The sequence below is a fragment of the Typopeltis vanoorti genome, chromosome 5 (assembly GCF_054136105.1).
Source record: "Typopeltis vanoorti isolate ZY-2024b chromosome 5, IOZ_Tvanoo_1.0, whole genome shotgun sequence".
Classification (NCBI taxonomy): domain Eukaryota; kingdom Metazoa; phylum Arthropoda; class Arachnida; order Uropygi; family Thelyphonidae; genus Typopeltis; species Typopeltis vanoorti.
The window spans coordinates 97,291,940-97,307,084 of NC_143553.1; the positions used below are offsets into that span (position 1 = coordinate 97,291,940).

Below are 15,145 nucleotides of genomic sequence, written 5' to 3' on the forward strand. Positions count from 1 at the left end.
TTAGCAGCAGTGTATCACATTGGTGGAACTGTATTCCAGGAGATTGATGAGGCCAGGGACTTGGGAGTGTTGGTGGATAGGGAGTTGAAGTTTAGGGGGCACATTGCAAAAGTGGCTAAATCAGCTCATCAAATCACTTGGATACTGAAGAATACTTTGATGAGCAGAGACAAGCAAGTTATTGTTCTTCTGTATCGAGCCTTGATATGACCACCATCTCGACTATGCCCAGATTTGGTCACCTAGGTTTCTTCTTGATGGGGAGGAGCTTGAGAGGATCCAGAGGCGGGTGACCAAGATGATAGCAGGTCTATGAAATGAACTTTATGAGAACAAGTTGAAGATTTGTGGGTTGCAAATATTGGTTGATAGGCGTAAAAGGGGAGATATGATTGAGACATTCAAATTGCTGAAGGGTTTCTATAGGATTAATTCAGAGGATATTTTTGAGAATAGGACTGGTGGTAGGAAGACTAGGGGGACATCCATGGAAGCTGGTTAGTAAGGGTGTTAAAGCTAGGTTTTTTTTACTTTTAGAGTGGTGAATGAGTGGAATAAGCTGCCAGAGTCTGTTGTGGGTGATATAACAGTATGATAGATACCGTGTGAATGTCGAATAGTTGTGATGGACATGATGTTTATGGCCTCCCTTGATGAGTCTAACGACTCCTTGGAGTCGCCCGTAATAATAATAATAATAAAACTCCCCATACACCTTGTGCTCACTTACAGTCAGTCTCTCCTCCCCATCATCAACTGCTCTCAATCTCTCCATGAAGTCACATTCATAAGATTTGAAGACCTTTATGGACTGCTCATTAAGTATATCCACTATATCTTCTGCAACAGCTGTCTTTATGCCATTTTCTCCAATCAATGTCATCCTTCCAGTGTATCCAAAAGTAATCATTCTTTTTTTGCTGGCTACATATCAAAAAAAACTCCCTAGGATTCTTTTTGGCTTCATTTGCTAACTGCTGCTCATACCTCACTTTTGCTACCCTTACCAACCAAGTCACCCGCCTTGCCTGGTCTTTGTAATCCTCGTGGAATTGGTTATTACCACTTCTCTTATGCTGCCTCTATAATGCCCTTTTTCTCTGTATCACATGCTTAATCTCTTTATTCATCCATTTCACACCTACCTTGGAATACATTTAGACATTGCTTCTACTAGATAGCTCTTGAAAAATCCTCTAAGCTGCATTGATCTCTTTTCCAGCTAACTCCTCCATATAGAAAACCTACTCACACAGGTAGATACTTTCACACCACCACCCCTCTCAACAATATGGCAACATTAAAACTCCAACCAATAAAGCCTACAATCTTTGTTCCAGTGGAATCTCGTTTTGACAGAACTCAACCATATACACAACACCTTCCTATCCAATGGCTGCAGTTCTTATAGAATTAAAAAAAAATAATCAATCCTCCTCCCCCTCTAATTCCTTGCTATCACCATCCCCTATGTCCAGGGTACATTGGAAAAAATAGCCAGGTTTTTTAAAAAAAAAAGTACAATCTCTACACAGCTTTTAAGCTATGTAGATCTTGTACTTTTACCAAAGATCAGCTCCCTCCTCTCTGTGCCTGGAATCTATGAAGTATCCTTTCCTGCAAATTGGCATACTTTGGACAGAAGGCAGATCAGCTACCATCCATTTAGATGAATACAAAATGTATATCTGCAATCATGACTATGTTCAAGAGAACATTCTCTAAGATTCAACTTAGAGAATGTTCTTGAAGAAACTGCCATGCTCCACGCGATAATTTTTTTTTTTTTTTTTTAAAAAAGAGTTTTTGGAATCTGCTGAATTAACTGAATTTAAACAAAAAAACTTCACAAAATTTGGGAAACATTAATCATCAGATGTCCCAATTTACATTCTAGGCCTACAAACGACTATAGAGGACAACACCACCTAGATAGGACTTCAGAGTCAAGCCACGTGTTTCACTGAGTATTGTGTCACCTTTGTGTGTGTTACAAGTGTTAGTCGTACTCCCTGAAGATGTCTCAGTGACTGAGACAAAATATTGGAAGCATTAAAAATAGTTTAAAATCCTTTCTTAGTGCTGTCATTACTCCAGTAAACCTCCATCATGATGGACTACCTTGCCAGATTTGAGACTTAGATCGAACAATTTCATCAGTGGTACTGCTAGTTCTCTTGCACATGAGCCAATATTCCATCTAGTCCCACTGCTGTATTCATGTTAATATTTTTCAATATGCTGAGCACCTCCTGTTCTCTATCACATCAGCAACTGCAAAATCTCCACTTGGATAATACACCTTTGCAAAGTGATCACTCAGAAACTCGATTATTTCTTTTGCTTTTGTCACATTTCTGCCATAACCATTGATTATAGTTGTGTCCTTTCATAGTCATTTTTTCTCTTACTTGCTATGTAATGAAAAAACTCATTTAGATTTACTTTGGCTTGCCTAGCTAATTTGCTCTCATAATCAGGTTTTGACTTTCTTACCACACGCTAGTCACCCTTCTTGCTTGCACTTTGTACTGCTCATGAATATGCTGATCATTTTTTTCTTTTATATTCCCTCCATAATGTTTTCTTTTTTTCCAGCTTTTGCTTAATATTCCTACTCACTTACTTGGTTTTCTTCCTGACTGTGGGTATATATATATAGCCTGATACTCTTTCTCTCAGACATCTCTGACTGCCTACTCAAGCTGTGGTGCTTCAAGATACCTTCTAAGTCTGTCATAATTATCAGCTTTATAGTTAACATAAACTTTTTCTTGACAGAGAATTCCACATCTTTAGCAACCTCCTAGAACAAGATTGCATGATCACTGTCCCTTATTGGCAGCAGTGTTTTCCTTGGTTATGCATACATCTTCTGTTGCTGTTACCAGATCCAGCACTCTCAAACTCCAGGTCTCCTACATGACATGCTGTTACAGGTAATTATCCCATAGCAACTGTATATATATTCCACTTCCATCTTGCTATGCCCCTTTCTTCCCTCCAGTCTATGTCACCATAGTTGAAGTCTCATATCATCGAATCTCCATACACCTTCTCCACACACCTTCACCTACTCCAAGTTTCTCACGCTTGCATACCTTTCTCATTCACTTTTTTTTCCTTTCATTCTCCTTTCTGATGTATCACACAAAGATTGTTTCTCCAGTCACTCCAGCTTATGTTTAGTCCTGTGAAGGATTCCACATAAGACACTATTTCATTCCTTACTGTTAAATATTAAAGTGTGATATGTATCAATCCTTCTATAAGATTAACTCCTCCCACCTTCAGAAAAAAAACAAACAAACTAACTCACTAAATAAATAATAATACTAATGAATCTGAATCTGCAATTGAGTGACACACTTTGCAGCCTGTGAACTTTACATCGGCCATCCCCCTACTGTTGACATGTGCTCCAGCGTCTTTAGGGTTAAAGAATGAAGAGCTAAAAAAGAAGTGGGGGGGGGAGTAAGAGAAAGAAAAATATTAATGCTAATATAGGGAAGCTCTGAAGTGTATATAAGTAGTAGTAGTAGCAGTACAGGAGAAGAGGAAAAGAACAAAAATCACGGTTTATAACTACACCAGGAAACCATCACCCACCATTTTGAAAAAGAGCAGTCCTTCTTTTCTTCATCAGTATATTGTTTCAATTTGTGATATCTGAATGGTGCACATTCCACTATTTAAGATATCTGAGACCAAGGACCATAACTAATCTGTGATCAAGTAAACATATATTATGTAGTTTATGAGATTAATTATTGATTCTTGTTAATATCTAATTTGCTTATCATTGTTTTACATAAAAATCTCATTCAATTTGTAGCTTCATTACCTTATGTGTCTAGCTGCTAACTATGCTCGGATCAAGGACCAGGAAAAAATGCATGACTTACAAGAATTGCAGTACCTGCAGGAATCAGAGATGGGTACTCTTCCTAAAAGTCGCTTCTAGGATATGAGCCAAGAAATTTTTAAAGGAGAAAGACTCCACAAGTACTACTAATAATGATTCTTAAAGAAGTGATGCCTATAGCATAAATTTTAACGATGGAGGAATGAGATGGAGACATTTGGCACTATTTTCTTGACTAATATTTAACAAATAGATCATGCAAAATGAAGTATTTCAGTGGATGTGATGTAGACCTTGTGGAATTTCATCTTCTTGAAGAGTTTCTTGGCATACTGTTCTATATATATATATATTGTTCCATTCTATATATATATAAATGTACATTGTTAATTACTAATAATGGCTGGATAAAAAAAATAGTCTTACCTCATTTTAAAAAAAGTCAAATTTTTCCCTTTTTGTAAACTTCGATAGCTATCTTTATAACAAATTATGAAGTAATGATGAATGCACAGATACATAATGCAAAAAAGAAATAAAATAAAATACTAGAACTGTATTTTTTTTGTCTCAAAGAATATCATGTCTTGTTAAAACTGTTGAATTTTTTATCCAGTTATTGTTAGTGATATTCTTTACCAAACTTGATGCCTCTTTTTTATTTTATTTTTTATTTATTTTTTATTATTTTTTAGGCTCTGAAATATCTGTAGATTATGTATTGTTCATGTATACTGCGTTGCAACAATTGTATAAATATCTCTTTCACAGACCCCAGCACAAACTGTTGACCTACTTCTAGTTGTGATTACAGATGTCACTTTCTTCTATATAGATTATCTACTAAATTTTGATAAATAACAGAGGTATTTGTACCTATTTGTTTGCCAAAATTGCAGTTATATCCCATAGTTGAAGGTGCGCTGGTCCCAACCTCAACAAACACTGATTCTTCTCAAAAATACTTTACAGTTTTACACCAGGATTTCTGTGTTGACCAGTCTAATCTTTGCACTCCTATGTCCTTAAATGATGTTGATGCTAACTGAATCATTTCCATGTAACCACTATACTTGCAGGCAACATAGGGTCCTAGTTCAAATCAGCAGTATCATCATGCTTATAAAATGTGATATGCTGGCCTGGTTGGCCGAGCAGTTAGCATATCTGCTCTCCAACCAAAAGGCTGCAGGTTCAAATCTCACAATGGGCATGGATGTTTTGATTGTCTATGAATATACTAGTGGTGGTGGTTGGTGGTTGATGGCGTTGGTGTAGATAATGAAGGTAGTTGTGGTTAGTGGAGTAGTGGAGACAGAGAGTTGTATAGTAGGTGTCCTCCCTCAATGAGTCTTTGGACTCCCTGGAGGTGTTACATAATAATAATAATATAATGTTCTCCTAATAAAGATTAGGAGAACATTATATTCATTATAATGTTCTCCTATTCAGCTGCCAACCTAAAACAAGTGTGATTATTCACATGCTTTGAAGAGCGTGTGAATTTTGATTTGTTTCTCCATACAACTGCTCACTCACAACAAATCCTCCCATATAAAATGAATTCAAGCATAATTTAAGGTTATGCCTGGCTTGAAAGTTGTTCTTCCATGGATACCGAGGAAGCTCTAAATTTCAATATACAACTTTCTCATAAAATTACTACAGCTATAGATCTCTTAATCATTACAGCATTTTCTCATACCCTTTTCCATCAGCTTATATGGTCTATCTGCCTGTTTATTGGATTCTTTTCAACATTACGTTTCCATATTCCACATTTGATCTCAGAGATACTATTCTATGTTTGATTAATGGTGCAGTCTGTGATATGACACCTTCCCAGAATCTAGTTATATTGACCTCTTCTTCGTTTTAAGGATAAGGCATTTGGCTGTTCCGGCTTCACTGGTCTTTCCATCTTGTCACTGGTTTTTCTCTCTCTCTCTCTTTCCTCTATATCTATCCACCTCTTTTGGTAGCCAATATCTTTCCATTTTAGATAGATGTTATTTCCATTTCTCTCTATTATTCCTTGATCTTTTTATTTATGTTATAAATATCTAGTTCTTTTCTGATATCTTAATTTCTGATATGGTCCAATTTTGTGCATCCTTTAATTGTTCTTAAAAATCTCATGTCTGCAGCTTGTATTTACTTATATCTTTCTTTTTAACCATGTTTCTGAACCATGTAACAGAGTGGGAGTGAACATTACTTTGTTTTTTTATTCAGTGTCCTTTTAATTGTTCCACAGATTTTCTGAAATTTATTTATTATTTTGTCTATATTTTTATCCTTTAGATATGTTATTATGCAGCCTAAATAATTAAACTCTGTCAATTCTATTATTTTATTTTCTATAATTATTTTATCTAGCATGATCCCAACCTTTAAATGCGATGCCCTTTGTTTTCTTTTGTGAAATTTTTAAATCGTATTGTTGGCTTTTTTTTGTTTAATTCGCAAACTGATTTTTGAAGGTCATCTTCATTGTCTTGTAATATTATCTGCATACAGCATTGTATTGAAAACAGTTCTTCCTGGTTAACTGAATACCTTGTTTTTTTGTTGTTTTCCATATTAATAATCTGATCCATATATATATATTGACTAGAGTTGGAGATAAGCTACATCCCTGTCTGACGCCCTGATTTATTTAATCTGTTCTGTTAATTTATTACCTAACTGTAACTGTGTTTTTGTATCTTTATATAAACTTTGTATAGCTTGTACCAAATGTAATGGATAGATATCCTTGTTTTTTCATTACATTCCATAGTTTTTCTCTCTGTATTTTATCAAAAGTTTTCTTGTAATCTTGGTGAGCTTTCTATGGTTTTAACTATATTTTTTTTTTGTTTTTGTATATTTCTTCTGTTTCCGTTGTATGTTTTTGAAGGAGTGATTTGTATGCCATTTGTTTTTATTTCATTGCATTTTCTATATCTGTGTTCCAGATTTTTAATGTTTTTCTCTTTAATATTTTATTTTTCTTTCCAAATACTTCAGAGGCTGCTTTATGGATTATCTTTATTAAAATTTTCTATTCTTCTATATTATCTTTACTGATTTGGGCTTCTTTTAGGTAATCTGTTAACATGATTGATATAGCATTCTAATGCTTTCTTACTAATAGATATACTTTGTATAGTTTTTGTATTTCTTGTTTTTTCTTATTTACTTCCTTTCTCCATTTTGCTAATATTTCTATTTTAGAGACTACTAAATAACAATCTAAAAAAATTTCGCTTCCTCTGTAAACGTGTACATCTCTCACACGTGGTTTCTGATTAGTAATGATATAATCAATTGTAGATCTTGTTCCTCTGCCATTCCAAGTATATTTATTTATTTTTTTTTTTTCAAAAAAAAGTATTGCTTATTTTAAAATTATTTAAAGTACAGAAGTCTAATAGTTCTTGACCATTGTTATTCATGCAGATTTCTCTACATTTTCCTAAGACATTTGGGTTTGGATTATTTCCAACTCTAGCATTAAGATCTCCTGCTATTAATATAATAGCAGGAGATCTTAATTTTTTATTGCATTTATTTAACTGTTTTGTTTTTTTTTCTCATAAAATTGTTTGGAATCCTCTTTTCTATCTTCTTCAGGGGCATATACTCCTATGCTTTTTAAGTAGCTTCTATTTGTTTTTAATTTAACTGTTATAATTTGATCATGTACAAAATTGTACTTTCATATTCTATTTTAACATTTATTATCGATTACAATAGCCACACCACTAGAAGCTCTGACATGGGTCCACTCCACTATATAACATAGTAAAACCATCTATATCTTTTGTTCCCTTTAACTTCTTTTTTGTTTCTGTTATCATGGCCATATTAATATTTTGCAGTTTTTAGTTATTTACCAATTCTAATTCCTTTGTTTTTATGCTTCACACATTCCATATGGCTACTTTTAAAATGTCCAAGATTCCTAATCGTTTACCTTTATTCTTTCTTGGTCATTTTCCTTTGTTTTGGTCCGGTGAATTTTTCATTTCCAGCGTCTGAGTTATAGAAATTTTTTACTTGGTAAGGTAACCAGCCTTAGACAAAACCCCCAACCTGGAGGACCAGGGTATCTCTCTTAGTCTGGCCCTACTTCTGTATCTGTCCAGCTAGAGAGGCCCTACCAGTAGCTTAGCTACTGCTGATGTAGCTCTTGAAGTCATTGGTGCACACAAGCCTCCTTACTGCATCAGAATCCAGTTATGTTGACCTCTTTTCCAGTGTTGTAAACATTCCAGTCATTCAGCATGAAATTCTCTTATCTTTATAGCTTGCTGATTGCATTATTTATCATTTTATTCAGTATTTGAAATATATTGGTTGGAGGGTGGCTGTATAATTTTTTGCAACTCAGTGTATGGTACTATTTTTAATGCTCTTACTTGCATTTCATTGGCAATAAAAGTCTAACTGTGAATCAAATATCAGTGCCTTATCAATAAAGTACTCAGTGCTTATATCTTGGTCTAAATCTTCATATTTATGAGAGCCATTTCAAACTAGTGCAGGAAATTATTTACATGCATTTACAATATTATAACCAAGTTACAAATTACAACTTATCTGTGAAAGGCCTACTGTTATTCTATTATAAGAATGCAGGTTAATGCTTTTTGTCATTGATGAAACACAAGAAGAAACTTGCACCATTGTAATTATTCACTTTAGTGATGTTCTGATGACTTCATTAAGAAACATCCACTGATGCCCTTGCAGGCCCTCACATGGTACTCTGATTACAGGAAAACCTTAAGTACACCTGAACTTTGTTGTTGCAGTTTACCTGTTCCTAGTTATAGATCAAATTAATGAGTTATGAAATATTAGACAAGTGAAATTCACATAAGTTACCATGTTGTGAATTTCAGCTACATGCTTTATTAGTACCTATATCGAATTCTTTCCTAGTTCATGATTGTGCTCCAACTGCTATGAAATTAGTATCACCAATCAGTATCCTATTATTAGAAGAGTATCAGCATCATATTCCTAATACTAATGCAGAAAAACTTTTGAAATGGCTCTTACAATGAACATTGTTACTGAGGCAAATTAATCAAATAATAATCATTGGAGCCTTTTTGGAAATTTATATATTTTTAACATATACAGACAATTCCTCTTGTTGTTCTTGTAAACATATTTTATCCTATGACTTTACAAATATTTTATGACTTTACAAATATTTTAGATCTGTCCAAATTATTAAAAGGCATTTAGAAGAGAAATGTATACTCATTATTTATGTATTTATTATTCTTTCAAAAATATTCTGATATCAGTAGTTGTCAGGAAGTTGATGTTCATTTAGAAACTTAATAAACATTAATAAATTTTTATATTAATTTTATCCTGTTATTTCACTTCAATCAAACATCACATTGGCAGTATAACCTTGACTGAATGCTCTTTTCTGATCTCCTCTGTTAATCAAGTTAGCATTACTGAAAGCAATTTATTTCTCCCTACTGATTGGGATTACTGATTATAGTGCCTCGAGCCCGAGTATCAGCACTCAAGACACTATAATCAGTGGTCTCATTCTAACCAAATGAAGAATTCCTATAGCAAAACATCACCTTGTTTGTTAATACTAATGTGTTGTTGTTGTTCAGATGGTGTGCTCTTTCTCATTCATACAAATGGAACACAGCTTGCACAGCAGAAAATTGAGATAGTATCAAACATTAATCCTTGTTTCTAGACTAACACAGAATAACTACAGTATCAATTTAATCCTTGATACAGTCTGCTTAGATTTCTGTTGGTATATGAATGCTTTTGAGAGTATAGTATATTTCGCAGTGTGTGTGTGTGTGTGTGTGTGTGTGTGTGTGTATTGTACCTCCTCCATGTGTGTGTGTGTGTGTGTAGGAAGTACAAGACAGTTTGCAGTGAACAGATGTATGACGTATATAAAGTGCAGGCCAGAAAAGTAACAAGCATGGTTAAGAAAGAAAAAGTAGAATATGAGAAGAGATTAGCCAGTCAGGTCAAATTTAATCCAAGGGAATTTTTCTGCTATGTGCAAAGCAAGAAGGAAAATAATTATCACAGGTTGATACTTGTGGATAGTGATGGTAAAGTAACCAAAGCAAATGATACAGTGAAATTATTTAATGAACACTTCATCGGTGTATATTGTAGTGATGTGAATAATGCTGTGCAACATGTAGAAGGGAGGCAAGAATTAGGAGAATTAAAGGTGAAAGAATCAGATAGGTATCAAGTGTTGCTTGGATTAGATGTTAATAAGGCTGCGGAAATGGATGACATATCACCACGTATTGTTAAAGAATTTGCAAAAGAGTTAGCAATGCCCTTGTCCTGTTTATTTAACAACTGTCTTGCAGTGGAGGATTCCTAAGGAGTGGAAAGAAGGCAAAACAATATTTCTCTACAAGCATGGTTTGAGAACAGAAGTTTCCAATTTTAGACCAGTCTGTATATCTGCCGTTTTGATCCAAGTGTTGGAAAAATTAGAAATAGAATACATGATTAGGTTGATCAATATAAGATTCTCTATGATGGTCAGCATGGGTTTGTGAAGGGCAGGTCTTGTTTTTAGTAGTCAGCGTGTGTTTCACGATAAGGTTATGAATGTGTTGGATAAGGGAGAATCATATACAGTGATATTCTTGGACGTGGCAAAAGCATTTGATAGATTACCACATAATAAATTGGTGTACAAGCTGCAGAGGATAGGTTTAGATAGATCAGAGATTGGTTCTCTGAACGATACTAGCAAGTGATGCTAGTATCACTTGCATATGATGGAGCCGTGTCTCAGAAAAGGAAGGTGACCAGTGGCATGTCGCTGGGTTCTGTTCTTGGGCACCTACTATTTAACTTATTTGTTAATGATATTTCATGTGGATTGACTGGGGATCTTCAAATGTTTGCTGATGATGCAAAGTCAGGAAGAATTATCAGGAGTAGTGCTGATATTAATTCTCTACAGGAAGATTTGAATAGACTTTTAGCTTGACAAATGAGTGAGGTTGCAGTTTTAATATTAATAAATGCCATGTGTTACACTTTGGGATACAGAGATATAAGGCTATGTACCATATTGGTAGAGCTGTACTTCAGGAAGTGAATGAAATTTGGGATCTTGGAGTGATGGTGGACAGTGGATTGAAGTTCTGAGGACACATCACACATCTTGCAAAGACTGCACATCGTATTGCTGCTATGATAAAAAGGACATTGACATGTAGACATAAGGAGGTGGTGTAGCCTCTATATAAGGTATTGGTCAAATCACATATGGGTTATTGTGCTCAGATTTGGTCATATGGCTTTTGTTGTGATGTGAAAACACTAGAGTGGTCTAAAGACAAATAACCAAAGTAATATCAGGACTCTAGAGTGTTGGTTATGAAGTGCATTTGAGAGAATGTGGATTACAGAGGTTAGAGACCTTCAAGTTAGTTAAGGGATTCTGTCAGATTAATACAGAAGAAATTATAAAAAGAGTGGATATTAAGATGGGAAGAACGAGATGTCATCCCTGGAAATTATATAAAGATGTGGTGATGAAGGGTGTGAAGAATAGATTTTTTATGCGGAGAATTCTTAGTGAGTGGAATGCATTGCCTGAGTGCATTGTAAGTGCAGGTAGTGTAAATAACTTCAAAGCTCATTATGTTAGACATGTTGCTGGTTGAGTGGGCCTTCCACGATGAGTCTGACTCCATGGAGGTTACCAAATAATAATAACATATATATACACACCCACACATACAGAATACATTCTTTTCACAGTTTATAGCATCTATGCTATTAGTAGTACAGTGATTTCTCAATTATCTGATCTCATTGAAAACAGATAACTGAACATATAGTTACCAGATACCAGAACATCAGAAATACCTTGTGATAATTTGGCATACTTTGGGCAAACAGGCTGTTCTGTGTAAAAAATAATTAATGAACATCAGTATTGTATTGAATATGTGAAACCTCAAATGTCTGGTCTCGAACAGCATAGCATTGACATCAAACACAATATCCAGTTTGATGAGGCTTATCTTCTATATATAAGCAGTTTTAAATATGAATGCCTTTTCAAAGAAAGTTGCAAAGCCCTGTTACATTGGCCTAACCTGAATTGGAATGATTGTCTCTCTCTCTCTCTCCCAAAAGTTTGGTAGATTCTCATTTGCTGTAAACATTAGAAATAATTTTAATATTTGTCAATATATTAATTTCTAGCTCATAGCAACCGTTTTTAATGGGTAAACCGATTGATATATATGTACCTTGTATTCCTGTTCTTTGATTTGCTTGTTTCTACACACTGATGTACTGTTATATCTGTACTTTCATTAAAGTTAATTACTGTGGTTATTGTTAGGAAGTTCTGTTCTAAAAATCTATTCACATACTTACTCCTGCAAATGATATATTATATTCTCATAAAACCCCGTGATGAAATTCCATCCAGTCCCACAGCTTTATTAACATCCAGAGTGCTCAGTATTTGAAACACACTCTCCTCTAAACCTCTAACCTGTCCTATCCCTCTAGTATTAAAACCTACTTCTCCAGGATGAAATACTCCAGGAAGAGTATTATGATGAAATACTCCAGGAAGGTTATAAATGTGTTGGATAAGGGAGAATCTGGAATGAAATTCCTGGAGTATTTCATTCCTGGAGGCTTTCATCATAATACTCTTCCTGGAGTATTATCCAACCTTATTCATAACCTTCCTGGAGTATTTCATTCCAGAATAAAGTGTTCAATGAACAACTCCAGTATGTCCTCTGCATCAGCCACTATTCCCATTTTTATCCCACAGTGTCATTCTTCCAAAGTCATTTCTCCTCCTACTGCCAACATAGCTAAAAAATTCCCTAGGATTTTCTTTCAATCTTAGGAACAATCTCTTCTCATATTCCAGTTTTGCCTTCTCACCATGCTAGTCACTCTCCTGGCTTGAGTTTTATATTCTTCATGAATCTGCTCTCCACCCCTCCCCTTTTATCTCTTCCATAACCTCTTTTTCACATGCAGTTCCAGTTGAATATTGTTTGTCATCCACTATACACCAAATTGTGTCCTCTTCTTCACTCATGGAATATAGCTTACTATTGCTACTAACAAATATTCCTTCACAATTTCCCAAGCACTAATGATATCTTGCCCTTCCAATTCCTCCCTCCATGGAACTGTCCCAAGTTGATATCTAAGACTATTATAATCACCTGCCTTATAATTCCACATATATTCCCTTCTCTTTGATACTCCTGCATGTCTATTCATCTTCCAAGTCAAAACCACATGGTCACTCTCTCCAACTGCTGGAAGAGATGCCATCTCAGTTATAATCAGCTCTTCTGATGCTATGACCAAATCCAAAAACTCTTGAACCTCGTATTCCTTCTATTACATGTTGCCCAAGACATTTGTCCCTCAAGAATTCTAGAAATTCCATTCCTTTATTTGAGTTAAAATCTCAAATAACAAGCATTCTTTTTGCACTTGCCAAGCACAACTGCCTAAACATCTCCTGCTCCTCACCCTCTGTGCTGCTTGTCTTGTAACAACACCCCAATAAATATCCTGTCTTGCCCACCTCTACCTCACATCATAAGTTTTCAAAACCATTAGTGTCACTGCCCTCCAAAGCCCCACTCTGAGAAGACATAAGTCATTACTTATCATAAGCAGTACTCCACTACCACATTTTTCCTTACCATCCTGTAGAAAAATGCTATACCCGGCTACTTCTATTCCTGTTATTATATCATCTTCCGTCAACCATATCTCAGAGGTCCCAATAATCTTTGGACAGGCTGATGCTATAAGCACCACCAATTCATCTCCTTTATTCCGGATACTCCTGGCATTAGTATAAACCATAACAATGTCATTGTTTTTATACCTATCATTATCCCCTCCAAACTCCACTGGACTCAGCGTTACCTGATGTATTTCCCCTTCTCCCCAGCACCTGTTCCCACTAGAGACCACACCTGCCACCTAATTCACCCTGGTAATTCTATTTTCCCTGCATTGACACACCGACTCATTCAGAGAACAGCAATCTCTCCAGATGCCTACATCCTTTCTCATTCAAATGCAAGCGGTCTCTCTCGTATACAGTTCCTTTCTGTCCTCAAATGCCCTCCAAGCATCCACATATTCCAAGCCTCTCTTCCAACACATTCTAGCTATCAAGCTATTCATTATTAATGCTCTTCTACTCAGCTCATCATTATCATACCTGGGCAACCCAACTATCTGCCCCCCTCTACGTTTTCTTCTGTACAACCTCAAGCATAAATCTTGGATCTCTCACCACCTGATTCACAATGCCTCTCATTTGTGCCCACCATCACAATCATCTCATAAACCCTTTCATTACACTTAATTGCCAAATGCCACACCTTCTGTAATTCCTCCTTATTATTGTTATTACTATTATTATTAGAGACCTCCAGGGAATGTCAAGAACTTATTGAGGGAGGCAATATATCACCAACATCAGCTGGTCATGCCTTCTCTTAAGCTCTTTCACACTAGATGTATTCAAACTGTTTTACTGTCTTGCTGCTCTGTGAGGGAACAATCTAACTCTTACCCCTTTTTTAACTGCATACAAACTTAATTTCCACAATATCCTCCCCCCCCTTGGTTCTCTTCTCGCCTTTCATATAACAAAAAATTTCATCAATTGTTATCATATAACCCTATTTCAAAAGTTTGTATGCCTCTGTCATATCACCTGTTTTTCTCCTGTTTACCAATGTCCACAGTCCTTAGGAATATAGCTATGTACTCTTTATTGCCCCTCAGAACCCAGAAGACCAAATCTGCTTATATATGGTTTTGGTCATATCAAAGCTTTGTAAACAGGCAGAATGACTTCCTTATTCTTAAATGTCAATGTTTGTTTCAGCATTGCAATTATCCTCTGAGTTGTATTTGCAATTTTTGCTATGTTACTTTCGAACTTCAGCTTACTATTCGCCATAACTTCAGTATCTCTCTAGCTTCATTAGTTCCTCCAAGGATAATTCCACCAATATAATACTATTGGTGGTTTATGCAATTCAAAATCTTAGCATGCCAAAATGCCTAATTTTACACTTGATAACATTGAATTAACAGACATTAAAATTTGCCCACAGTTCCAGCTTATTTCAATCGTTTTGTAAGTGCTGTATATCAATAGTTTCTGTGTTTGCCTTGTCAATCTTTGTATCATCAGCAAACAATTAAACATCTTCTGCCATTTCTGTTATT

At 35.3% G+C, this 15,145-nt stretch overlaps 1 protein-coding gene across 2 annotated transcripts in view; it reads left to right on the forward strand.

Annotated features, from left to right (window-relative positions):
- LOC150106677 (neuronal membrane glycoprotein M6-b-like) overlaps nt 1-12,241 on the forward strand; it is a 170,942-nt gene extending 158,701 nt beyond the window's left edge. For both annotated transcript variants that reach the window (XM_090393276.1, XM_090393275.1), the window contains exon 7: nt 3,836-12,241. In XM_090393276.1, coding sequence (XP_090249402.1) covers nt 3,836-3,864 — 29 coding nt within the window. In that variant the 3' untranslated portion in view covers nt 3,865-12,241. The remainder of the gene's footprint in view (nt 1-3,835) is intronic.
- The last annotated feature ends 2,904 nt before the right edge of the window (nt 12,242-15,145 follow it).